General features: G+C 41.5%; 1 protein-coding gene across 3 annotated transcripts; it reads right to left on the reverse strand.

Moving 5' to 3' along the window:
- Window positions 1–207: 207 nt before the first annotated feature.
- On the reverse strand, window positions 208–25,416 carry LOC142097446 (hydroxyacylglutathione hydrolase-like protein). Of its 3 annotated transcripts, none has more exons than XM_075179286.1 (9): window positions 25,180–25,402; window positions 24,339–24,378; window positions 19,233–19,297; window positions 18,659–18,776; window positions 8,255–8,363; window positions 6,964–7,067; window positions 4,916–5,017; window positions 3,639–3,718; window positions 208–3,186 (listed from the first exon to the last, which is right to left on the reverse strand). In XM_075179286.1, the coding sequence occupies exons 2-9, from the start codon at window positions 24,348–24,350 to the stop codon at window positions 3,018–3,020; spliced, it is 759 nt and encodes a 252-aa protein (XP_075035387.1). In that variant the 5' UTR covers window positions 24,351–24,378; window positions 25,180–25,402; the 3' UTR covers window positions 208–3,017. The 3 variants fall into 3 exon arrangements, with proteins under 3 accessions (XP_075035387.1, XP_075035386.1, XP_075035388.1); XM_075179285.1 differs by having other exon boundaries at window positions 24,246–24,378; XM_075179287.1 differs by lacking the exon at window positions 8,255–8,363 and having other exon boundaries at window positions 19,233–19,307; window positions 24,246–24,378; window positions 25,180–25,416.
- Window positions 25,417–25,608: the final 192 nt, after the last annotated feature.

A 25,608-nucleotide genomic window follows, 5' to 3' on the forward strand; every position in this document is an offset into this window, starting at 1 on the left:
GTGAATGCATTGTCCGAAAATGATCCAATTGGTTTAGGTGAGATTATTATCATGCTGAGATATACGGCCAATTGCTTGATATTGGCTGTGATACCATAGATTGTGTGGACCACAGAGATGCTGATATGCAGATCATCTTATCAATTAGGAAATTTAAATTAAAAAATGTGTCTTGATGATATGTACACTATGAATTAAAGAAGCACATTGATATGAAACTTTTATTGTGTAAACAATGACATTATATACTTTTATAGGTCTTTAGCGATCTATCTTCCCTGAAAAATCATAAGCAATTTTATATCTTGCAAAAGGAAAAGAAATCATACATTTTTCTGAACAGTACACTTCTATCCCTAGAATGAACATTTTATTTTAAAATTAAGATTTACGCTGGTTCTCCAGAATGTAATTACATTCTACAGTAACTCATCCTATGACTAATATATAGAATCTGGATAAAGAGAATATCAGCTATTTTTCAGAGCATTAACGGAACATTAAACAAAGCAAAGTTAATTCCTCCAACTTGTTAAACGTGTCATTGAAGAAACACATAATAAGCATATAACATATATATGTATAAGGATAACTTAACCCAAAACTCAAAATTGGAATTTGATGAGATAAAGGAAAAACAAATAGGGGTATATTTACTAAACTGCGGGTTTGAAAAGGTGGAGATGTTGCCTATATCAACCAATCAGATTCTAGCTGTCATTTTGTAGAATGTACTAAATAAATGACAGCTAGAATCTGATTGGTTGCTATAGGCAACATCTCCACTTTTTCAAACCCGCAGTTTAGTAAATCTAGCCCTTAGTTTCCGTCCATGCTCCATCTGCCAGAGTCTCCAATGGATATAAAAGTCCCAACAGAGCAACTCAACTCTCTTCCTGCTCGAGCTGACCGAAACAATCTGAGCGGATGTTGACGCCCTCAGCCCCCATGAACTTCCTGTTAATTGGATTGGGCCAACTGCGGATGTCAGATGTTATATTGTAATATGTGTTGTCAGCATTTTTGATACAGGGAGTTAAATGTTGTTATTCCACTGTAAGGCTGGAGACAAACGCGTGGTGTGGGACGGGGATCATAGTGGTTGTAGTGAATGGCGCACGGAAGGGAGGTCTCATCACACTCAATACAAAACTTTTTTTCAGTTTTGGGTGAAGTTATAGTTTATTTAATTAATTTTATGGAACAAAAAACACCTGCGATGTTCTGATACTTACGTTAATCAAAAATAGTGACATCAAAATGAATATTAGTCATTAAAAACAAGTTGTCGAGATGTTTTCCTTCATTATTACTCACATGTAATTGGCCTGTTTCTCAAAGACCAATGGTCAGACCAAGTAATGGCTACAAGTGATTATTGGATTAGGTAAAGCACAAACAAAACCTTGTACATAAGGTGCTAAAAGAGTAATTATAGATAAATTACCACTTGTTGCGGGATATTGATAAAGAACTAGTCCAGAGGAAAGAGGTGGTTATGTTCATATAATCAGACATTCTCTTACAGTTCTTAAATTGCATTAGGAAACGCAACATTCTACTTTCCTTTGCACCAATTTTCATAATTGCCCCACAATAAGATTATTTATTACATGAGATTTATTATCAGACATGTTTAGCAGCCACATCCTGCTATCATTCTCAGTCATGATGTTTCAATTTTGCATCAAAACCCAAAGTGCAAGTGATAACTTGGTTATAATATAGACTTTGTTACAAATTATTAGTGCATTATACAGGCACCCTCCCCAAAAATAAAACAAAGTGCAGTGCACATTAAAATAGTTGTAATTATCTACTTATCATTGAAATGCCTTCTGTGTTCTCTGTATACACACCTAGTTCCCAGTTTCTATCTACTGGCAATGTAACGTCATCTCCACCAACTGGAACAGACCAAGGGGTAATGACCAAGGGGTATATTTACTAAACTGCGGGTTTGAAAAAGTGGAGATGTTGCCTATAGCAACCAATCCGATTCTAGCTTTCATTTTGTAGCATGTACTAAATAAATGATACCTAGAATCTGATTGGTTGCTATAGGCAACATCTTCACTTTATCGAACCTGCAGTTTACTAAATATACCGCCATGTGTAGTCTGAGATGGTCCAGCAATGGACAGGTCACTGCAGGACGGTCACACTTTCACATATAGAGATGCAACTGTTCTGTGCACTGGATGACTGGCGGAATATTAGGGGGATCAGAAGAAAACAGCATTCTCTATAACATACCTAAGATTTAAAGGGGCCCGTACACTAAAAATAGCAATAGCTTTATACAGTATATTGATGTAATGTCTAATGAAAGGTACCAGCATGCTTTGCTCATTTTCAATTTAACATTGGCTGGTATTATTTTGTATGATAACTAAAGGTCCCCATTATAATTGGAGTAATGGGATCTATTATCCTGGATGCTTGGACTTGTTTTTTTTTATAAACAATGCCTACCGTATACTAATTTACACCCGTCTTTCCCCACACTGTTTTGGGCCATTCTCTCCTCATTAAATTATGTTGCAGTGCTCCTCGCAGTGACTGACCACTGGCCCAGAACCAGCAAGAATTTACTTCTTTTTCTTTCTGAATATGAGATCCCATAACTTTAACTTTTTTTTTCTTTTTAGCATCCGTTGCTCTTTGTGACATAATGAGCTACCAGCAGCTATAGATTTCAGCCCCAGCATGCATTGCAAGCAACGGTAGAACCGCCTGTTTATTAATCCCACTTGGAAGAAACCTCTGCTTGCAACAAAGGCTTAGTTCTCTTATAGAGTATAAGCAACGATTGTTCTATAGTCATTGACTTGATTTTCATAGACAGTCATTTAGTTTTTCGTTCATTTTGTATATATATGTTCATATAGTTGTCTTGAGGCATTCTAAGCAGATACTAAAATGAAAAATGTTATTTAACACAAAGGGCCATGTGTTGCTTCCAGTTCTTATGGACCCTCTGTTGGTGTGTCCTTGTGTCAGGCCACCATCTGGTGCTATTTTGGTGCTGACGATGATTGGTTGAGAAGACCCCACTGATAGGCAAGGAGAGCTGGGATTGGCAGTCGATCTTTTGGCTTTTTAAATTCGTCCCTTTCTTTCCGCAAAACCCTGGTAACTTCCACTGGGTCCGTCTTGCCTGTGAATTTCTGAACAGCCTCTTCTCTGCAATCACCATAAAGATAATATACATACACGCACATATATAGAAGCAGTAACAAATGTAGATGAATATATAAGATGGATATATATTTTATAGTAGCCATGTTGTAAATCTGCTACTTAGATGAAAGTCTTAACTACTTGCTCTGTTTGTAAATTCCTACTAAAGTCCTAAGTTCAAAGATTAACCTTTTATCATTTTACACACCATGGCGCTCAGGCAGCTGTGTACAAAGGTTGCGGTGACCCTGAGCAATCAATACGGTGCTAAACTATTTCAGGTGCATGGGAATACCGTCAGAGAACCTACTGGGTTCATTTTTCAAATCTGGATACACGCACTTGAGCGGTAGATGAGGTGGGAGGAGTCAGAACAGCCTGTAGCCAATCAGCGCATTCAAATATGAACAGCAGAGTGTATATTAAGAGTTGCACATGTCATTTGTACTGCTCACCTTACTCTCATGAATGGGTTATAAAGATATTCTTCTTCCAGGCTGGAGGGAACGGTGGGGATGTCATCATCATCTCGAGCCTGGAAAATAAAAAGACACTGTCAGTTTCATCAATTATCCGTAAAGCGGTGACACGCTATGCAGCGCTGCGTAATTGTTACGTACAGTGATATAAGGATACAGAAGGTGGGGCACCTGCCAATCTCACATTGTTCTTCAGCTACAACTCCTGGCAAGATCTACAGGCACCTCAGGGACAACAGGTCGCCTGTCCTGGTGGTCTCGTGTTGCTATGGTGATTTTATTTGCATAAGGACATCCGAAAAAATGTAACCGTGTAATTTTAAATATAAAAACGGAGACTTTTCATGTTTCCATAGCAACAAATACATGGTCATATTGTGGACTACCAACCAAAGAGCCATAAAATTATCTATGATTCTATCATAGCTGCCCACTTCTTGTGCCGCCTGTCCATCTGTGTCGATCAGACACTTTATATGCCCACAGGGCACAAAACGACTAAGTACTCTCCCGATTTGAGGGGACCGTCCCGCGGTCGGCACATTTGTCGGGAGCTGAGGAAGTCGGGAGGTGTGTCCTAGTCCATGGCAGTGAGCGGGTGCTCTGGAGCCTGCATAAATTCAATGCCAGGGGTTGGGGGTGGCCTAGCGCTTCTTCAGACTCAGTGGGAGTGTGGCCATGTCCCGCTTAAGAATTACAATTGTTGGGAAGTATGGTCTTACAACTGTATCTCCGAGTGATCTGGCTGGGGCAGACCCCTTCGCAGCTCACTATCTCTTTCTACAGGACGCTCTGGGTGCACAATATCACTGGGCCATAAACTTGATTAGGAGAAACTTTTGTAAACTTAATAATAAAAATAAAATCAACACAGATGTTGTCTCGGGTCAGTGTTTTGAACACGTCATTTCAAAGGCACCAATGTATGTATTACAGATACAGCTTTAAAAAAACCATAAACATAAATAAAGCATAATAAGTAAATAATAAATAAATGTCTGGAGTCACAGCGTGGGAGGTGAGGGGTGTGCAGAGAACACCAGCTGATTGGTGGAATGCACAGAGTATATGCTGGTAATATGTAAGGGGAGAGACAGGGTAGCCTAATTCATCTGTGTTTGCTATTCAATTATAAAGCATTACTATGTAAATACAGACACTGTTAATAGAAGAAAAGATGCTAATAATATAGAACATTGGGGCCATATATCCATCTTTACTGGTTATATGAAACACTTGGGGTAAATACCCACCTTGGCCCAGGACAGTTTCTCCTTTACATGTTCATTGTCCGGTTCGACCTTTAATGCAAACTTCAGGTTTCTCACCGTGTATTCATGGCCACAAAACACTTTCTACAGAGAGGCAACAGGTAAAAACAAATAAATCCTTCTTGTAACAGGCATAAGCTGATCAAGGTTAAAGGGGAACTCCGCCTTCAGTTAATTCTATTTTCGTTGCCCGTAGGTATGACCGCTGCTGTACAGATACAATCGTATACAATGCACAGACCTGAGGGTATCTGAAACATAGATACACAGAATTTGACAGATAAGAACCACTTGGCCCATCTAGTCTGCCCATTTATTTAACCTGGGGTAGCCCAAAACCCCATTTGCTCCTTAGTTCTTGTAAGGATCTCCTTATATCTGTCCCAAGCATGTTTAAATTGCTCTACTGTATTAGCCTCTACCACCTCAGTAGGGAGGATATTCCACTTATCCACTACCCTTTCTGTGAAGTAATGTTTCCTCACATTTCCTCTGAACCTACTTCATTTAGATGTATTCCATTCACTATGCGGTGTAGTCATTTTAAAACGATGCCTGTTAAACAATTGTCGACATACGTCTGACTGGTCGCCGAGAAGATACCTCAACTGAGGTGTACACTCAAAACATCTGCCACGTGTAGTATTACTGTTTTCCCTAAATACATTAGTTAGTGAATGGAATATTATATAAAATATAATAATAGCTCTGATAATGGAAATTTACAATCACAGCTAGCCTTAAAATGGAACAAAACATCTAAAAAAAAAATAATTCATATTAAAACTTAGTTTTACACTAAAAATACATCTCTTTCAAACGCCACAAACGGTAACATTATACTGACTTACATCGGTAATAAAACGTCAGCCTTTGCCGACTAGAAGTTTCCATGATGATTTGATTTCTCTTAATGTGACATCACAGCCTATGAGCAACTAACGCATTATTACTCGGGTTGGGTACGCTTTACCGATGTTCACTACTCCGATATGGAGAAGCCCTACAAAGAGAATCCGAAATTATGAAAAACCGATTGGAAAATAAACAGACTTACCTTCACCTCGACGCTGGAGATCTCCGATGGGAGCACGATGCTGACAGCAAGTGATTCCGATTGGACAAGTGCTCGGCACAGCAGGCTGACGTCATCGCGCCGTCTGTCAATAGAAATTTAAAGCGGCAATGTGGGGACCCCTAAGGTCAAGTGTTTAAACACTTAACCCGACATTGCCGCTTTAAACTGTGTGTTTATTATCCAATCAGTTTTTCATCATGTCGGATTTTCTTTGTAGGGCTTCTCCATGTCGGAATAGTGGTAATCGTAAAAACGATTACCACCATTATTACTCTCTGAGTAACAGCTGTTCTTACAGCCATGGAATGTTACGTTCAACTCATCCTGTACTACACAGATCAAATATATTTGTTTTTATAATATATTCCAATATAAATGGCTATGTAGTGCCCACTTTCCTTTCCCGATAACTAAAATATACTCTGTTATATTTCATTTCTAAGTATTTGATGAGGTGATAATGCAGATCGGTCAATGTACCACAGTTGGACGACACTGAAGTACTACTAACTCTAGTTTTCCAAAGTTCTTCTTCCATATATCGCTCCAAAGCAAAACTCTTATCAATATTTTTGTCACTTCTTATGTTTCTGTAGAACCGGCGGAGGATACTGCGGATCATTCCTAGTAATAGAGAATTGGTTCACCACCCCCCTCCCTCCCTCGGGCACACAGTGTGTAAATAAGTATTTTAGCTAGATGGAAGGTGGCAAAGACCGCATAGATAATTTATATTATGCAGTCACTAAATGGGTATTAGTGTGACAGATATAGACCTCACTTGTCAAATATAGCAATAAGAAAATCTTCGTAAGAGTAGTGTTGCTCGTCCCTGGCCCTCCAATCAGAATAGCTGTTTCTCCTGCCCGCGTACACTTAGGTCAATCTTATAAAAATGCCAGGATGCATCTACAGCTGCAGTAAAGCGGCCGCAGTATCCGCAGTGACGTACCGTCTCAGGGGGCAGTGAGGCCAGAGTGTCAAGCAGATTCTTGTACATTTGCTCGGCCGTGCCTTCAAAGAACTGACCGCAGCCTCCGATGAACAGGGTGTCACCTGGGGAAGAAAATAGTTATTATATTAGTCTCTGATAGCGGGTAAATCATCACCAAGTTCCTAAACAGCGTTCAGCTCGTAGAGGGTATAGTGAAGGGTAAGTAGAATCACTGTGTCACCGTTCGACTGAATGAATTATAAAATGTGTTAATGAAAAATGCAACACACCAAAGTGACAGCACAATACAAACGTGTGAATAGAGCCATTGTGACTGTTGGTAATGTATGGGAAGCAGATTAAACACACTGAAGACACATGAGAACTGCATGTCAAGCACACAAGTCGAGATCCAGTCATCATCATTTATTTCTATAACGCCAACATTTTCCGTAGCACTTTAAAATTGGGGACAAACATAGTAAACTAATAAACAAACGGAGTAAAACAGACAAAGAGGTGAGAAGGCCCTGCCGGCAAGCTTACAATCTATTGGACAATGGGAGTTTGACACATGAAGTTAAGTCTACATTTGCAGTCGGCCCAGCCAGACTGCAAAGGTAAAAGTGACTCATAAGCTAAATGATCCTGTCACACAACAATGTTGGTCAAGGGGTAGTTGTATAACGGGTGGTAATAGGGTAGTGTAGTGAGGTTAAGAGGGTAGTTGAGGAATATTATAAGCTTGCCTGAAGAGGTGGAAATCCATCTACATACAGTGGAGGCAGCCATTTTATGGGTTGAACCCATGAATGAGAATAAAGTCTATCAATCCACTAGAGGTGCACTGTCGATGGGGCCTGGAGGTGTGTTTGTGTGTGTGTGGGCTGCCAACCCCCTCTCTGCTCTTCTACAAGAACAGGGGCCTGAGCATGAGCAGTGAAACCCTATTTGGGCGCCGTGTATGTACCATCCTTCGCGGGATGGAAACACATCGCCTGGCCCCCAAATTTTGCTAGGGGGCCCTGGTGATCACATGCTACACCCCTGGTTCTTCGTGAGCATTCTCAGCTCTAACTTGTTCAGCATACAAAATGGCTGCCTCCACTGTGTGCATGACATGGGTATATTTTAAAGCCAATTGTCTAATATTTGGATTTCTGTGACCACTTAAATAGTTTTTAATTAACCGGTCACTTTTAAAGCATAGTCCACAAGAAGATCAGTACACCGCTATAAACCGTGGACTGATTAGAAGGACGCGGTAAGGTAGCTCACGCAGTACATTTTGGCAGAACGGGGGGGTTACCTGAGAAGAGCGCAGGGGCATCTGGGCACCCGTCCTCCCACATATAGAAGCAGATGTGGCCTGAAGTGTGGCACGGTGTGAACAGGCATCTTACATTTATATCCCCAAACTGCTGAGACAAAATAGCTGCAATCACATGGTCTGTGGAACAGTCTATGGCGGTCAGTGCGACCCGTCCGATAAACAGAACCCCCAAATTAGCGTATTCAAATAAACTGGTATTCTCTGGTTATGGCAACAAATGTACAGTATATAGATACCAAATACATGAATTTAATTTTTTGTGTTTTAACAGAATTTGTACATTACTGTATATCAAACAAACCCATCTTTTCCTTTCCTTGATATTAAAGAACTTTTCCACAACAGAGCACGTTAATGTATTGGTTTGTAAACGTTTGATGAATACTTGCTTTATTATTCTGTTAAATTTCTTGGGGGTTTTTTTTTTGGGGGGGGGTTAACTAAGGTCTCTACACGATCGTCACTGCCCTCATACACGACACAGTTCAGCTTTGCTCTGAACATTGGCTACAGTCGTATCCAGAGGCGGAACAGTGCACTGTTGTGCCCAATAGTAAAATTTGGGTAGTGGGCCAGCAATGATGTTTGCACCTCCCAGTCCCAATGCCCAAGTGCCGCTCAGAGGAAGACTCTATTGAGAGCAGAGAAGGGGGGGGGGTGAACCTCATCTCTGGGCCCCCACAGCCTCCACACCCCTTGCGCCCTCTATTGCTACACCCCTTATTGCATCCACAAAAATATTTCTGGGCCCTTAGAAATATGGTCAGTTAGAGCTACAACATAATACCAGGCCAGTCAGGTCAAAATGCAATTAACCGCAAACATGCAAATGATGCAAAAGATAGTGTGAAAGAGTCAGACATCTCTGCGGAGGCTTTAGGGTAATTAGGTTAACCTATGGTCTTCCTACACGGTGCTAATTAAATGAAGGGAGTCATTAACCATCTAGTATACTACTACTGACATGACTGCTGCATATATAATGTAGAATGCTTCATCATCATCATCAACATTTATTTACATAGCGCCAGCATATTCTGTAGCGCTTTACAATTGGGAACAAGCAGTAATAAAACAATACTGGGTAATACATACAGACAGGGAGGTAAGAGAACCCTGCTCACAAGCTTACAATCTATGGGACAATGGGAGTTGGAAACACAAGGGCACGTGCTACATCATATTGCACATTGGACCAGCTAGAATGCAAAGGTAAAGTAGTATTGAGCGGGCTGTATGATCAGTCACACAGCAATGTTGGCCAGAGGGTTGTTGTCTTGTGTTAGCTGTGTAGAGGGTGGTAATAGGGTAACCTAGGGAGATTAAGAGGGTGCCTGAGGAATATTATAAGCTTGTCTGAAGAGGTGGGTTTTCAGAGAACGCTTGAAGGTTTGAAGACTAGAGGAAAGTCTTACTGTGCGAGGGAGGGAATTCCATAAAGTGGGTACAGCCTGAAAAAAGTCCTGTACCCGGGAATGGGAGGTTGTGATGAGAGTGGAAGAGAGATGCAGATCTTGTGCAGAACGGAGGTGTTGAGCTGGGAGATGTATGTCGGTGCAATATTGTTGACAGCCTTGTATGTTAGTAGAAGAATTTTATATTAGATTCGTTGAAAAACAGGCAACCAATGTAGAAACTGACAGAGTGGCTCAGCAGAGGAAGAACAGTTTGTAAGGAAAATCAATCTAGCCGCTGCGTGCAAAATAGTATGTAGGGGTTCAAGTCTGATTCCTGGGGGTAAATGTATGAACGTCTGGTTTTTTCAACTTGCCGGAAATCGGCGACTTTGCAGCTAAAATTTAAAGCGGCGATAGCTTCTAAAGGCAAACTTGCCTTTACAAGCCATCACCGCTTATACTACCTGGTATTTTCAAAACACTGGTTATCTCGTTCAGTCTGGCGGCCATCAGTGGAACACAATGTAAAAGAATTTGTCTTGTCTTGTGGGATTTGTGAAGAAAAGGAATGTGCGTAAATTCTCACAGCGCTCCAACTGACTGCAGCTGAACCTCCATTTAGAAATCTCACCACATTTCAAGGACTAACAAAATATAGTAAAAAAGTTTTTAAAAAATTCAGCGTTGTCAGAAACTTTAAAGTGCAACATAAACTAAATAAAAAAATAATAAATAAAAATATTTATATTTTCACTGTTGTGACGTGTCAGGTGATTCTTTTTCCTCTTTTCTTGCTTCCGAGATCTTATTAATCAGCATGTAAACAAAAAACCATGAAAGCAACATAGTGTAATCCATTCAATACGCAAAATATGTACCGTAATACACCTTAACCCATATGGTGCAAAAAAAGTAAAAATAAAAAACAGTGTATTCAGTGAATACTTTTAGTATTGTCTCAGAGGTCTCAAACAGTCCAAGCGATAGTGCCTATCCCCCAACGATGCTGTCCCTCTTGGTGATATACACATGCAGTCTATTTTCTTATAAGTCATCCTTGTTCTATTGCTTTTAGCTGAATCAGCCTCTATTGTGGGTTGTGGAAAGAAAACTACTAGGAATATTCCTTCTGGTCAACTCTTGCCGCTATCAGTTCCCAGTAAACCCTGGATCTAAACTTCCATGGATTTTATGGTTTTAAATTTGTTGCTCAGTTCTGAAGGTATATTTGCTCTCATTTGGGTTTAAATTTAAGTCTATCCTCTGACTATCACCCTAACGGTCAGACTGAGAGAATATCTACCATGGGCAGAGTTCACAACAACTCCTGTCATTCTTCTTCTAATACAACTTCATTCATTTGTGTGTTTGGTCAGCGACCGAGAGGGAATTCCATGGATCATCTCATGCCGAGTAATCTCCCTGAAGTACGTAATTCCGCTCTACATTTTAAATCTGTTTGGCGAAAGGTTCATTCAGCCTTGTTACAAGCATCCTTCTGCTCAAAACTCTTCTCAAAAAGAAAATGTCTGTGAAAGATGTATAAGCTGCCAGAAATAGGGGAGAAGAAAGAGGGGATCCCTAATCCTCTAAAAGAAATGTGCCAAACACATAGGAAACTGCCCAGAGCTATAAGTCATATATGGTAAACCAAGAACCAAATATAATCCTTTAATCACACATAAATAATATGAAAGAATAATTAGGTGCAATAATCAATATAAAAAATATAAATAAAATAATAATAATAATAATAATTAAAGCAAAGGAGAAAGTTCATAGACCCCCTAAAGAAATGGAATTCTTAAAATATTGAAACCTGCAAGTCATAGTTATAAACACAACCACAAACAATTGGCCCTAACAGGAGGGCACCATAACAGCATTACCTGGTTTGCCATATATGATTTTTAGCGCCAGGGAGTTTCCTATGTTTGGTAAAATTCTTCTCAGACCAACACTGTAGGACATGTACCTTTAAGGTGGGAGATAGGGTCTGGTTATTCACCCGAAACATCAGACTCCATTAACCTCGTAGAAAATTTGGTCCTATATACATTGGTCCATCCAAGGTTATCAGCAATCACTTTTCACTGCTCTCTTTTCAAGCCTGTTAATTTTTTCTAAAAAACATGGGTCCAGTCTCTCTGCTAAACCTCCTCCAGTGGATATCGACGGCACCAATAGTTCATTGTGGAAAGAGTTTTGGACTCAAAAAGTGGACGAGGCCAAATCCGTTATTTAAACCATTGGAGAGGTTATGGACCTGAGGAGAGATCTTGGATCCATGCAAACAATTTACACGCTGAAAAACTGAAAAAGGCCTTTTCCAAACAATTTCTGAATAAACAGGTTGTAGTTTGTCTTTAACCCCTCCTCAAGGGGGGAGTACTGTTACACGCTGCCACGTTACTTGCGGCAGCTTGCCCTTGAAATAGGAAGCAAGATCCTGGGCACTGCTGCTGGTCGGAGGGCTTGGGGTGGGAGGATTGAAAAGAGATTTAAATGTGTTAAAAATGCGTTTGGGGTTAGAAGCCTGAGCATAGATGAGAGATTGGCAGTATGTTATGTTTTGCAGTGTACAGATCATTTCTATAGGAGTGGTAGATATCAGTATATGTGATGAAATCATTAGAGGTACAAGATTTACGCCAGTGACGTTCTGCTTTACGAGAAAGTTTTTGTAGAGTTCGTGTTACTTTAATGTGCCACGGTTGAGTACGAAGTCTACGCGGAGTATGTAGAGTCGCTGGAGCCACTTGATCAAGGGCAGTTGCCAGGATTTGGTGAAAATGAGGAACTGCCATATCAGGGGAGGAGAATGTAGAAATTGGGGAGAGAAGGTGTTGGATAGAGGTGGAAAACTGTTGAAAATCAATAGAGTTGATATTCCTGCGGGTGTGAGGAGGCTTGGACAGTGGGGAGAGTAAAGAACTGGGGGTGAGCGAGTAGCTGATAAGGTGATTATCCGAGAGGGGGAAAGGAGAGTTAAGGAAATGAGAAAATGAGAATAGTCTACAGAAAACAAGATCAAGACAGTGGCCATCCTGATGAGTAGCGGATTCAATCCACTGGGAGAGGTCAAGTGAGGATGTTAGAGAGAGTAGTTTGGAAGCAGCATTGGAACGTGGATTAGCAATAGGGATGTTGAAATCACCCATGATGATGGTGGGGATGTCACAGGATAAGACGTGAGGGAGCCATGCAGAGAAGTAGTATGTGAATTTACTTCTGCTTGATCAGTTGATGTGGCTCTGAAATTTAATTACATCTCTTTTACATTAAAATTATCAATATTTAAACATAGTAACATAGTAACATAGTTGATGAGGTTGAAAAAAAGACACCAGTCCATCAAGTTCAACCTATTTTGGATCTCCTGCGATCCTGCACTTATATTTGAAATTAATCCAGAGTAAGCAACCGCCCATCTGTTTCAATTTTGAAAATCCCCCCAGACTCAATATTACAGTCCTATTTTTACCCTATATCCACTACTATCCTTCATTTTAAATTAACGGTCGTATCCCTGGATACACCTTTCCGCTAAAAATTTGTCTAACCCTTTCTTAAACATATCTATTGAATCTGCCATCACAACCTTCCCTGGCAATGAATTCCATATCTTGACTGCCCTTACTGTAAAGAACCCCTTCCTTTGCTGGTTGTGAAATTCCCTCTCCTCTAACCTTAGGGGATGACCACGTGTCCTGTGTATGGTCCTTGGGATAAAAAGTTCCCATGAAAGCTCTCTGTATTGACCCCTAATGTATTTGTACATAGTAATCATATCTCCCCTTAGACGCCTCTTTTCTAAAGTAAACATGCCTAAACTGGCTAACCTTTCCTCATAACTTAATGACTCCATACCCTTTATCAATTTTGTCGCCCTTCTCTGAACCCTTTCTAGTTCCAAATTATCTTTTTTATAGAGTGGTGCCCAGAACTGTACTGCATATTCAACTATTTCACTGACTGTGTAAAAATATACCCACAATTTGACCTCAGTCCCCCACAACTGGGTGGTCACAGGGGCCATTATCAACAAATATTTATATAGCGTTAGCAAATTCCGTAGCGCTTCACAATTGTGAACAAACACGGTAATAAAACAATGGGATCATTACATTACCCAAACACAGCGTCATGAAATTATGTGTTTACCCTTATTAAATAAAGGCTAGTTTGGTTCAATATGTTTCACTAAAAGCATTATCAACCTCTCTCATTCTAAAGCAGAAGTTCCATCAATTATGACGTATGTGAATATGAATATTTGAGGCTTAATGGGTAGATCAGCCACAAGCTACTATGTGAGGGCACTGGTTGGTGTGGGGACATTGGGATAATGGTGCTGGAATATTATGTGGGATATGAGTGTTGGCTGCTAGCTGGGTGGTTTGTATATAGTAAAAGTTAGGGATGATTAGAACACTCTGAGCTCCTCTATCTTCACCCGCTGTTGAGAGGTGCACAAACAGAGCTCAACATAAAGATCACAGGTTGCAGACATTGTATGTCCATGTGGAAAGTCTATGTGGCTTACGTAAAGGTTGACACATTGGCATTCTGAATGTATACAGTAAAAGACACACAAAAACGGTGTGTGTGTATATATATATATATATATATATATATATATATGTGTATGTATATATATATATATATATATATATATATATATATATATATATACACACAAGTTAACCCGTGCATGATACTCATGCATTCTTGTCAAATCAAGCTACTTAAGGTGTTAAAAAGGTTCTTGTCATGCATTTGGGCCATAGCCCAGGCCTCAACCACCAACCACTCCCCACTGTCACCCCCGGCAACCACCAACCACTCCCAACTGTCAAGAAATATATATATATATTTTTTAAATCTTTATAAACACTTTTAACAATTAACAAATTAAATTAACAAATTAAAAACATCTTAGTATACCAAATTTCTGAATTTTTTTTCCCACACACACTAAGAATTTAGTAGGTCAGTGTATAACTCCGCCCAGCAGGTGGCGCTGCAGGTTGGTTTTATTTTTTCCACACACAGACAGACTAACACACGCCACTAGACATTTATATTATAGATATATATATATAGTAGCCCCATTGCTAACCAATGAAGTACCATCAGCTGGAGGGGTCAATACAGAATCAGCCAATCAGAAGCTGCTGAATAGCGCTGCTAACAGTCATCATCACATTCACCAGCCTCCAGCACCCACAAAAAATACATCCTGAAATGCCTCCATATACAATTGTGTTGCACTTATGTGAATATGGCCTTGCTGTACTCTGTGTAATATATCCAGGAGCTGTGTACTCAGCCTCACTGCCTGGTGAGGTATAGAGATGACATCAGTACAATGCATCATAATAGCCCCATGCAACAATGCAGCCCCCTGTATATAAAGGTCACCACTCCTGCTGCTGGGTTAGATATTGAACAGGAAAAATGGAGAGAGATATACAAAAGAAAAGTCGACTAAGGAGGATGTGGGAGACCCTAAGGGGTAAAAACACCGAGCCAGACCCAAAATATCTGTGCGTCAACGGCAGCCACACCTACTATGACAAGTATGAACCTTGGACACCCCGCAGGGGAAATAAATGGTGGCAGCTAGGAAGATACAGAACCCCAAAAACCAGCAAAAATAAGGCAGAACTGCAAGAAGATCCCCAGGAGCTAGCGCTAGATAACAACAAGCAAAACCATCTGTCCCCTCCAGAAACTGCCTCCACATACCAGCACCTTAGTAAGGAGGAATTGATCCAACTAATACTTGAACGAGAAGGAGGAGATGAAGAGCGGGCAGCCCATCTACGCCACCTGGAGAACCGCGTGCAGGAGCTGGAGGGATATCTGAACCAGCTCCTGCTACGCGTGATGACGACCGCTCCAGAACTGCTTGGGACATCTTTCTAAATAGAAAGAAGACCTCTCGTTTCCCTGACCTCTGCCTGGTCCCTACTTTGCCAAAATAAAGACATTGTACTTTAAATTTCTGTTGCCGCTTCCTGAATTTGCTAGGAATCATAAGATTTATAAATTAATGTCATTTATTAATTGATGTGTCATTTGTAATTCAGAGTTGTTTGGTTGATATCATCATCATCATTTATTTATATAGCGCCAACAAACTCTGAAGAGCTGTACAATTGGGAACAAACAGTAATAAAACAATACTGGGTAATACATACAGACAGAGAGGTAAGAGGGCCCTGCTCACAAGCTAACAATCTATGGGACAATGGGAGTTTGAAACACAGGGGCACGTGCTACATCATATTGCACATTGGACCAACTAGAATGCAAAGGTTACAAAGTATTGAGTGGGCTGTGTGATCAGTCACACAGCAATGTTGGTCAGAGGGTTGTTGCCTTGTGTTAGCTGTGTAGAGGGTGGCAGTGTCTGACAGACTGTCAGTGATGTTAGTCTGTCAGTTAGAGACACTGCCGACACATTGAAACAGCTGCCAGCCGCTGCAGAACAATAATCAGACTGTCAGTGACAGACAGTGTGTATAGAGTTATTGTCAGGACCCGCCCCCTCCCCTCCCAGGATGCTGTGCTCCCCCCCCCCCCCCCCTGAGAAGAAGGTGAGGAGCGGTCATTGCTGAACTGACAGAGAGTGAGTCGCCTGCATCTACTGCTGGCTGCTGTGCTGCCCATCTAGAAGGGAAGAAATATAAATAAGTAAATGTTATATAGTAATTAAAATATTTTTTTTAAAAAAATGAGGATATAGGGTGCTCCATCCAGCAGCAAAAACTGAGAGAGTGTAGTGGGGAGGTAAAGGCTATGGTGGTAAAAATGAAAATGTACAATGATTTATTTGGTTGTTTTTTTTATTTATTTATGTATTCTCCCCTGTCCTTCTCATCTACTCCCTTGTGGCACCTTCTCCCCTGTCTCTATCATCTACCCCCCTGCGCCACCTTCTCCCCTGTCCCTCTCATTACCTCCCCTGCGCCACCTTCTCCCCTGTCCCTCTCATCTACCCCCCTGCGCCACCTTCTCCCCTTTCCCTCTCATCTACCCCCCTGCGCCACCTTCTCCCCTGTCCCTCTCATCTACCCCCCTGCGCCACCTTCTCCCCTGTCCCTCTCATCTACCCCCCTGCGCCACCTTCTCCCCTGTCCCTCTCATTACCTCCCCTGCGCCACCTTCTCCCCTGTCCCTCTCATCTACCCCCCTGCGCCACCTTCTCCCCTGTCCCTCTCATTATCTCCCCTGCGCCACCTTCTCCCCTGTCCCTCTCATCTACCCCCCTACGCCACCTTCTCCCCTGTCCCTCTCATTACCTCCCCTGCGCCACCTTCTCCCGTCTCTCTCATCTACCCCCCTGCGCCACCTTCTCCCCTGTCCCTCTCATTACCTCCCCTGCGCCACCTTCTCCCCTGTCCCTCTCATCTACCCCCCTGCGCCACCTTCTCCCCTGTCCCTCTCATCTACCCCCCTGCGCCACCTTCTCCCCTGTCCCTCTCATCTACCCCCCTGCGCCACCTTCTCCCCTGTCCCTCTCATCTACCCCCCTGCGCCACCTTCTCCCCTGTCCCTCTCATTACCTCCCCTGCGCCACCTTCTCCCCTGTCCCTCTCATCTACCCCCCTGCGCCACCTTCTCCCCTGTCCCTCTCATCTACCCCCCTGCGCCACCTTCTCCCCTGTCCCTCTCAGCTACCCCCCTGCGCCACCTTCTCCCCTGTCCCTCTCAGCTACCCTACTGTGCTATCTTCTCCCCTGTCCTTCTCATCTACAACCCCCTGCATGCAGCTGGAGAACATCAAGGAACAGCAAGGAGAAAGAGCATTGCGATGGCATGGAATCAGACCAGCAGAACCAGAAAATGGAGGAAGAACAACTTAGCCCTCCAGAGCGGCCCTCAAAATACAAACATCTAAGGCAGGAGAAATTGATAAATCTCCTGCTAGAGCGTGATGCAGAAGCGGAGCAGAACGAGGGCCGCATCCAGCAGCTGGAGGGCCGCGTGTAGGAGCTGGAGGCATACCTAAACCAGCTCCTGCTACGCGTAATGACGGACGCTCCAGCCCTGCTGCAGGCTTCAGTTTAGAAAGCTAAAAACATTTAAGTTGAACAATTATCATTTGCAACTTAATAAATTAATGTTATATATTAATTGATGTGTCATTTGTGATTCAGAGTTGTTTGGTTGATATCATCATTTACATAGCGCCAGCAAATTCCGTAGCGCTTTACAATTGGGAACAAACAGTAATAAAACAATTTTGGGTAATACATACAGAGAGGTAAGAGGGCCCTGCCCTCAAGCTTACAATCTATGGGACAATGGGAGTTGGAAACACAAGGGCATGTGCTACATCATATTGCACATTGGACCAGTTAGAATACAAAGCTAAAAAGTATTGAGTGGGCTGTGTGATCAGTCACACAGCAATGTTGGTCAGAGGGTTGTTGTCTTGTGTTAGCTGTGTAGAGGGTGGTAATAGGGTACCACTGTTATTTATAGCATTGTGAGATATAGCCATTAAAACTAGGTAATTATGCTACAATTAACGGTTAATTAACATTTTATGACCCCCCTTGACATCATTCAATTAAGGATTCATGACAGTTAGCCCTTAAAGTTGTTGATTGTTATAGCTACACAAAGACATATTAACAAAAGGATGTAAGGATTAGATTTACTAAAGGATTTACTAGATTTAGGATTTACTAAAGGCTCTAAAACGGAAACGTGGAGGTGTTGCCCATAGCAACCAATCAGATTCTAGCTATCATTGAGTTAGTACATTCTAGAACACGATACCTAGAATCTGATTGGTTGCTATGGGCAACACCACCACTTTTACATTTTAGAGGCTTTAGTAAACCTATCCCTAAGAGTCCAGAAGGCTCGCACTGATTTCCTGTTCAGTTAAATATCTAAATGTGTCTTAAAGGTCACAAGATCCTTGAAATCAAATATTCTCACATCTAGAGCCTCTACACATTACCTTTAGCACTTGGTTGTGAACAACTCTGTGTGTTAACCCAGCGATTCGATCGTCTGCCCCATACACAGCCAACTCTGGAAATCGCTGAACAAGATCCGCGTTGCCTCGGGAGTGATCCCTCGAAAGAGCGAACAGGGGTTATCAGAAAACATATCTGAACCATTTAACGAGCACATAGGTGGACAAAGAATCTGAGATACAGGTAAGAGTTCCCACACATGAGCGGATTCTCTCAATCTGCCCAGGAGCCGAATGTCTAGATTTATGTCAACGTTGGCCAAACACATGTAACCAATCAAACAGGCCCATCCGCACGTAGCTTGGGCCAAATGGCCAGATCCTATATGGCATAATTATTGCGGTAGGGCAATCGCTGCACATTCGTGCAGATCCCAGCTCAATGTCCAAACACATTTTACGCCTATCCCAATCAACATTGTACTGATCTTGATCACATCAGGATCAGCACTTGTTTTGGACCCTCACACATATTTGCCCCGTCGGAATGACTGCGTGTAGAGGCAGCGTAAGATATTTACTAGGTAAAGTCTTCTATGGACTGTGCTGTACTCACAGGTGGTGGTGTGTCGTCAGGATGGCTTTCAGATTCACGTCCTCTTTCCGCACAATGTCCAATAACTGAAAGAAACTATTATTATTATCATCACAGACATTCTTAGCAATACAAGTCAGTTGTAGACAACGAAATAAAAAATATTCTGCCTATTAGCTTCATTGGGCAGAAGGGCTCTTAGTATCTGAAAAAAGACTTGACGATTCCACAAAAAGTTTCATCAATGTCTTTAAAATGAGGACTAGTCTAAATATCGGACACATTTAGCCTGCACACGACTACACAAGATATCTAAGCAGACTTCCAAAAACTTATATAGATCAAATTTGTTGTGTGTTACATTCCAACATGAAGTCAGTCATCTTTAGGGAAGCTATGAATACTCATCACGAGTACTTATGAACGTGAGAAGCAGTCTGTGCGCCAGATAAACGTTCTGTGACATCATCAATGTGCAGAAAGTCTGAGTGCTTTCCTGATTGGTCCTGAATGATACATGAGATTAAACTCACATGTTCCTCAGCAGTCAGCAACCGCAGTATAGCGCAACAGTCAGGAAATAGCGCGGTCTTATACCGGATTCTCCCAATAATGGTGCATGTTGTAATAATTGTAAATTGCAGTGGCACTTTTACTGTGACTTAGATATTGCGTATTGGTAATGTTTTATAAGTGCATTGACATTAGGGAGGAAATGCCAATAGTAAATGGGAGAACTATCAAAGAGCGCAAATTACTAAAAAAAATAATAATAATAAATGTTAATAATAAGATATCTCAATTATGAAAATGCTTAACGTACGGTATTATGCAGTTCCCCAATGTTTTAGCCAAGCATCAAATTTTAGAAACGTGCCCTAATATATATATTTTGTTACAGTCTTTTTGATGCTTAGTGCAAAGTTTTTACCTACCAATTATACCAGTAACTCTTCAACTATTAGTTATAATAATTGGGCACTGCTTTCATGCAGACTATAGACAATATTGTAATATACGTCATAAGTACATTTGATATAAGCACTCCTTTCTATAATACAGTGCACCTGTCATCTAAATACAATAGAGGCAGCCGTCTTGTGGACGGAACCCAATATTCAGTAACTTGTGCCTCGTGCCTCAGTGATATCATTAATTCCTAAGGAATTGACAGGCTACGTAATTCTGAATATTGGTTCAGGTCAAAAAACAATACAAACATAGAATTTTATGGCCATAAGAGATGCCAATCGTGTCATTAGGCCCCGCCCTGTCAGCGAAACATTGCCATTTTCAGCTTATCACAGCAAGGGGTGGGGCCATGATGACACAATACGCTGTGAAACGCGTAGCCAAACCCCACCCCCACCCACTTCACTAACGAAGTGGGCACGATGTGGGAGGTTACCATCATATCATCTGACCTCCAACCCCCAAAACGCCAAGGTCTCTTTCCTCTGTGTTCTGCTTTCAGGGACGTAATATGGGGTTTAGGAGTTACGGCAGACACGGGCCGGAGGTGAGAGGTTACATCATAGACACACTAAGCAGAGATTTTTTTTGGATGCCGCGTGCTCTGACCACACTCAGAAGAGGTTACAAGCTCTATTGAGGGGAGGGCGGCTTTACTGGGCCCCTCCTCAAATGTTGCTACAGTGCCCGGAGTGCCACACATGGTCCTATATGCATTATTAGACATGTTGATATATTACATTTACGCAGTGCCGTAACTAGACATTTTAGTGCCCTGGGCGAGACAAGGCACCGGCGCCCCCCATCTAAGTGGGAGTGGCATTTTACAAGTGGGTGTGGCCAACCTAATGTGGGGGTGTGGCTAGCACCTTACTGAAATAACTCTGTTACACATATTTGCAAATGCATGAGATATATATATATATATATATATATATATATATATATATATATATATATAGATATATATATATATATATATATATATATATATATATATATATATAGACCAATGGGACACCCCAGTCCCCATTGAGTATTATGGGGACTGCTGGATTGTGCGATAATTTGCTTAATGAGGAAGATATCTCCGATATCTCCTGTTAGACTTTTGTTAAATGGCCACATTACTTAAAAATGTCTAAGCCATTCAGAAAAATCCATTTCGCATAGTTTAGGGCTCTGTGATTGTACAATTCATTATCCTTTATTGGATATTAATTACATATTACTTCAAATGTTTGGTTAAATTCAACTTACATAATGTACAATTCTGTCCAGAAAAAAACCATACATAAAACACAATTGTATACATTTATAAATCTCTGTAATATTATGCACCACATGTAATGAAAGTTATTTCTTATCAGTGTTCAGCACTGAGGCAAACATGTGAAATGGTTAAAAGATGATAACCAGTTAAAATTCACAAAGCTTCTATTTATAAACAATGTCCTGAATGAACATTCCTCCTAATGTTTGTAAATCCTGAATATTGGCATAGGTGTCCAGGAATAGTGGAAACGTTCACTTACAGTTAGTGGCAGTATATCCCTTTCCGTGTCCGGTTTCTATCTGCAGAGCTTGTTACCTCTCCTATATAAATTGGAGGGTGATTAACTCCTGGATCTGGCGTGACTGCAGCATTCCATCCAGCTTCTGAAAGGGACTAATACACACGGACGTCATGAGAGAGAGAGATTAACTTTCCGCAGTGGAACGCATGTGCGTTCCACCGACAGGAAGTTCGGCATTTGGAACGCTTTGCGTTCCAAATGCCGAACTTCCTGTCGGTGGAACGCACATGCGTTCCACTGCGGAAAGTTAATCTCTCTCTCTCTCTCATGATGTCCGTGTGTGGACGGTAAAAAGGCAGAAGATAGGGCTAGGTAGCGGGCGGCTGCTGCGCCCACTTGGGCTTGCGCCCGGGGCGACGGCACCGTCCGCACCACCCTAGTTACGGCTCTGCATTTACGGTAATATTCCACACTTTAGTCAATTCCTCTCTTTTATGTTAATCACTACACATGTATCCCCTTCTGGAGCACCAGTCCTGACACAAAGCTTCTCATTGGGCCCGAGTCATTAAGGCACTCATACTGAGCGCAGCACCAATTGTTTTCAACTACGCGGAACTCAGTTCTGCGTACTCCCGAAGTCAACAAGGGACGGATCTAAAGGTACGTGCTTAGATGACTACGGTGTAGGTTTACTCTGCTGTACTAGACCAGACACTGCAGGATATGTACAATACCTATGTGGAATATAAAATCTCAAAAAAATGCATAGAAAAACAATATGTGCCAATATTAGAGTTATTTATGGTTATACATGGACATTTAAAAAAAATAAAAAATAGTTTCTTGAAAAACATTAGGGTGTACTTAATGTCTACTGTACATAACAGACATTTTTACAGTTGCTCCTGATTGCAAACACATGTTATAGCATGCATACTCAGCCATCAGCACTAGTATTCGGGACTAAGACTAGACCTCTAGCTGGTGCAAGAGATTCGTCAGAAAGACAGCGTACTTCTATGTGCGTCTGAGTTTGACTTGGATGCGGCTGCATGGAAACGCCCTTACTGTACAACACCCATTCCCCAACCCGCTCCCTCCCCGATATTGTAGACCGTAGCGAGAGTCGTTTGCGTTCAAAGTGTACTTGGACGTGGCAACGTTCTGTATCGTCCGGTTCTGAGCATGTGCAGAGTGATATTACGAACAATAAGCACAAAATCGGCAGATACGTTCCTTAATGACTCAGGCCCATCTTCTGCAGAAAACATACTTTCCCTTGTAGACCACAACTAATACCACTAATGACACAGGACTGATCCATGAGGTTCCCCATCGGTTACCTGCCCTTCCTATGAGCTTACTCCAGTGACTACAACACTCCTGTCCTTTACCCAAACCTTTATCAATTCCACTATCTATAAATCTAAGGATTCGCTTTACTATCACAGTGGCTAAGTGGTTAGATTTTAGATTTTATTTTAGACACTTCTGCCTCACAGCACTGCGGTCATGAGTTCAATTCCCGACCATGGCCTTATCTGTGTGGAGTTTGTGTCCTCCCTGTGTTTGCATGGGATTCCTCCAGGTGCTCCGGTTACCTCCCACACTCAAAAAACATACTGGTAGGTTAATTGGCTGCTAACAAATTGACCCTAGCCTGTCTGTGTGTGTATGCTAGGGAATTTAGACTGTAAGCCCCAAAGGGGCAGGGACTGATGTGAGTTCTCTGTACAGCGCTGCGGAATTAGTGGCGCTATATAAATAAATGGTAATAATAATAAAATCTAAATACACTGTGTCCACTGATGCACCCTGATCTATCACTTTAGTTACCAAGTCAATAAAAACCCGACTAGGCTTAATTTATAGGATCTCCTAACACTAAACGTAGGATTTCTTCCTTGCATTTTGGTTTCCTAACCTCCCCTGTCCTTGTTATCACCAGCGGGAATACTTAAAGAAAGGCTTAATCCACTTCGATAAATTCTTTCTTTGAAAGGATTCAATTACTTTTTTTGTTTTACTTTTTTTTTTTTTAAAAAAAACATTTTATTAATTTCGTTTAATTAATTTTTAATTTCGTTAATGAATCTGGGAATAGAAGGCCCAAGTCCAGGGCCTCCGTTTTCAGACCAAAGACAGGCTGTAAAAGCTCTTACCGCTGACAGGCTGCATCGCTGGGGAGCTGAACATCGTTCTGCTGACAATTCTTCTTCAATAGCGGCAAAATAAGATGCTCTACCAATACCATAATTAGTCATAGAAATTTTTGTTCATCGCTGGATCATAAATTAACCCCATAGAAACACACAGAAATATAAGGTGTAGTGGGAAGCATAAAATATTCAAAAGTAATTTTCCGACTCGCTTATATAACAAAACAGAATATAAACACAGACATATGCAGTCCATCAACTTACCAGGAACCAGTGATGTCACTAAGGCAAGAGGCATTACAATATTTATTTTCTCCCAATCTTACACAGAATACACGATAAGAGCAGAAAGTCAAAATAAAGATCCTATACATTTTATTTACTTTTTTAGAAATAGACGCGTCAACTGCAATGGCGTCTTTTGTACGTTCTTCTATAACCAGATACATATAGTTGTCTTCCAGGACCGAAATTACCTTCACCTTCATGGTCCATCCACCTCAAGATCTCCGGTCGCTGTAAAATTAAATATTTTATTTATAAACATGTATCTCAGAAGGCCTGAGTGACCAAGTAGACAAACTAGGCACCTGCCTAGGGTACTTCTATTCAGCAGGAAGCACATGTAAATTTTCTTTCTTTATTTTTTTTATATCGTTGCCATTTTATTTGCTACTTTGTTATGTGTATATGTATATTAACATTATATGTTATATTATATGTAATGCAGATCCAGTAAGGTGCCGGTTATAGGGATATAAATATAAAACCACGCGTACAAAACGTATGACTGCTTTAACATGAGAGGGAAATTCCACCAACTGTGGAGTTTCCTGGACATTCCAGGAGAGTAGAACACACGAGTCCGACCTTCAATGGCTCCACTGTGGTACATCACAGTCAGAGTCCAGCTCTCACCTTTGCTCACATGGTGTTGAATTCATGACTCTAAACTTGATTACCTTAAGTACATCAGTGCTTAAAAAAAATAATAAAAAAAAATGTAAAAATGTTTTTTCTAGGGGTAGATTTGTCCCAGATTTGTTTGTTGTTTGTTTTTTTTGCATAAGTAAATATATCACCTGCATCAGCCTTAGGAAATGTGTGGCTCTTGTCCCTAGTTACTGTGGAACTAAAAGTCACAGCATGGCCTGCCAGCCAGAGGCCAAACACAGGGGAGGGTTCCTGGGGACTCTTGTGACCTTGTCCCTTTATGAGTTGTAAAAGCTGCACCCCCCCATGTGGCTGTCAGTGTACACCTGTCATGTGACGTCACATGCGGCCCACCCCCGCCCTGTGTCATGGTGCCCGGAATACCGGTTAGACTGTGAGGTGGTCTTTCCTCTCCAGACAGGGAACCTCCGCACTTTGGACGTAACCTCAGGTGTTACGTACGGGGATAAGTGTCAGCTTTCCATATCAAGGTGGGAGTTTGCTGATTTGAGATCGATGCTGGTTGGCTGTCACCACCCAACCTTCCGACGACATCACTCCCTGTCAACTTCCACACACGGCCATTTTTAATCAGGGAAACTCGGTATTGTATTTCGCTATTTGTATTCAGTTTTCTAGTATCAGTATCAGAGCATCTTCACGTAAACAGGGAAGGCCGCTATGTCCTGTATGAGTTTGTTCTGGCTCAGGCTTTCTTTATAGGTCGACTCTCTGTGGGCATTTTTCCCTCGTCACAAATGGCCGCCGCGTTTTCATGCTACTGATTTCTAATCGGCTGTCTATCCGCACGTT

This window comes from Mixophyes fleayi, chromosome 7 (assembly GCF_038048845.1).
Source record: "Mixophyes fleayi isolate aMixFle1 chromosome 7, aMixFle1.hap1, whole genome shotgun sequence".
In the NCBI taxonomy this organism is placed as follows: Eukaryota; Metazoa; Chordata; class Amphibia; order Anura; family Limnodynastidae; genus Mixophyes; species Mixophyes fleayi.

Bases quoted from the DNA above. Each gene is read 5' to 3' on its own strand.
- LOC142097446 (XM_075179285.1), bottom strand. From the start codon at position 24,350: ATGAAGGTGAAGGTAATTTCGGTCCTGGAAGACAACTATATGTATCTG. The intron at 19,298-24,245 runs GTAAATAAAATG...AGTTTCTTTCAG, and splicing joins ACGCGTCTATTTCTAAAAAA to TTATTGGACATTGTGCGGAA. The intron at 3,719-4,915 runs GTGGGTATTTAC...TTTATTTTCCAG, and splicing joins AGAAACTGTCCTGGGCCAAG to GCTCGAGATGATGATGACAT.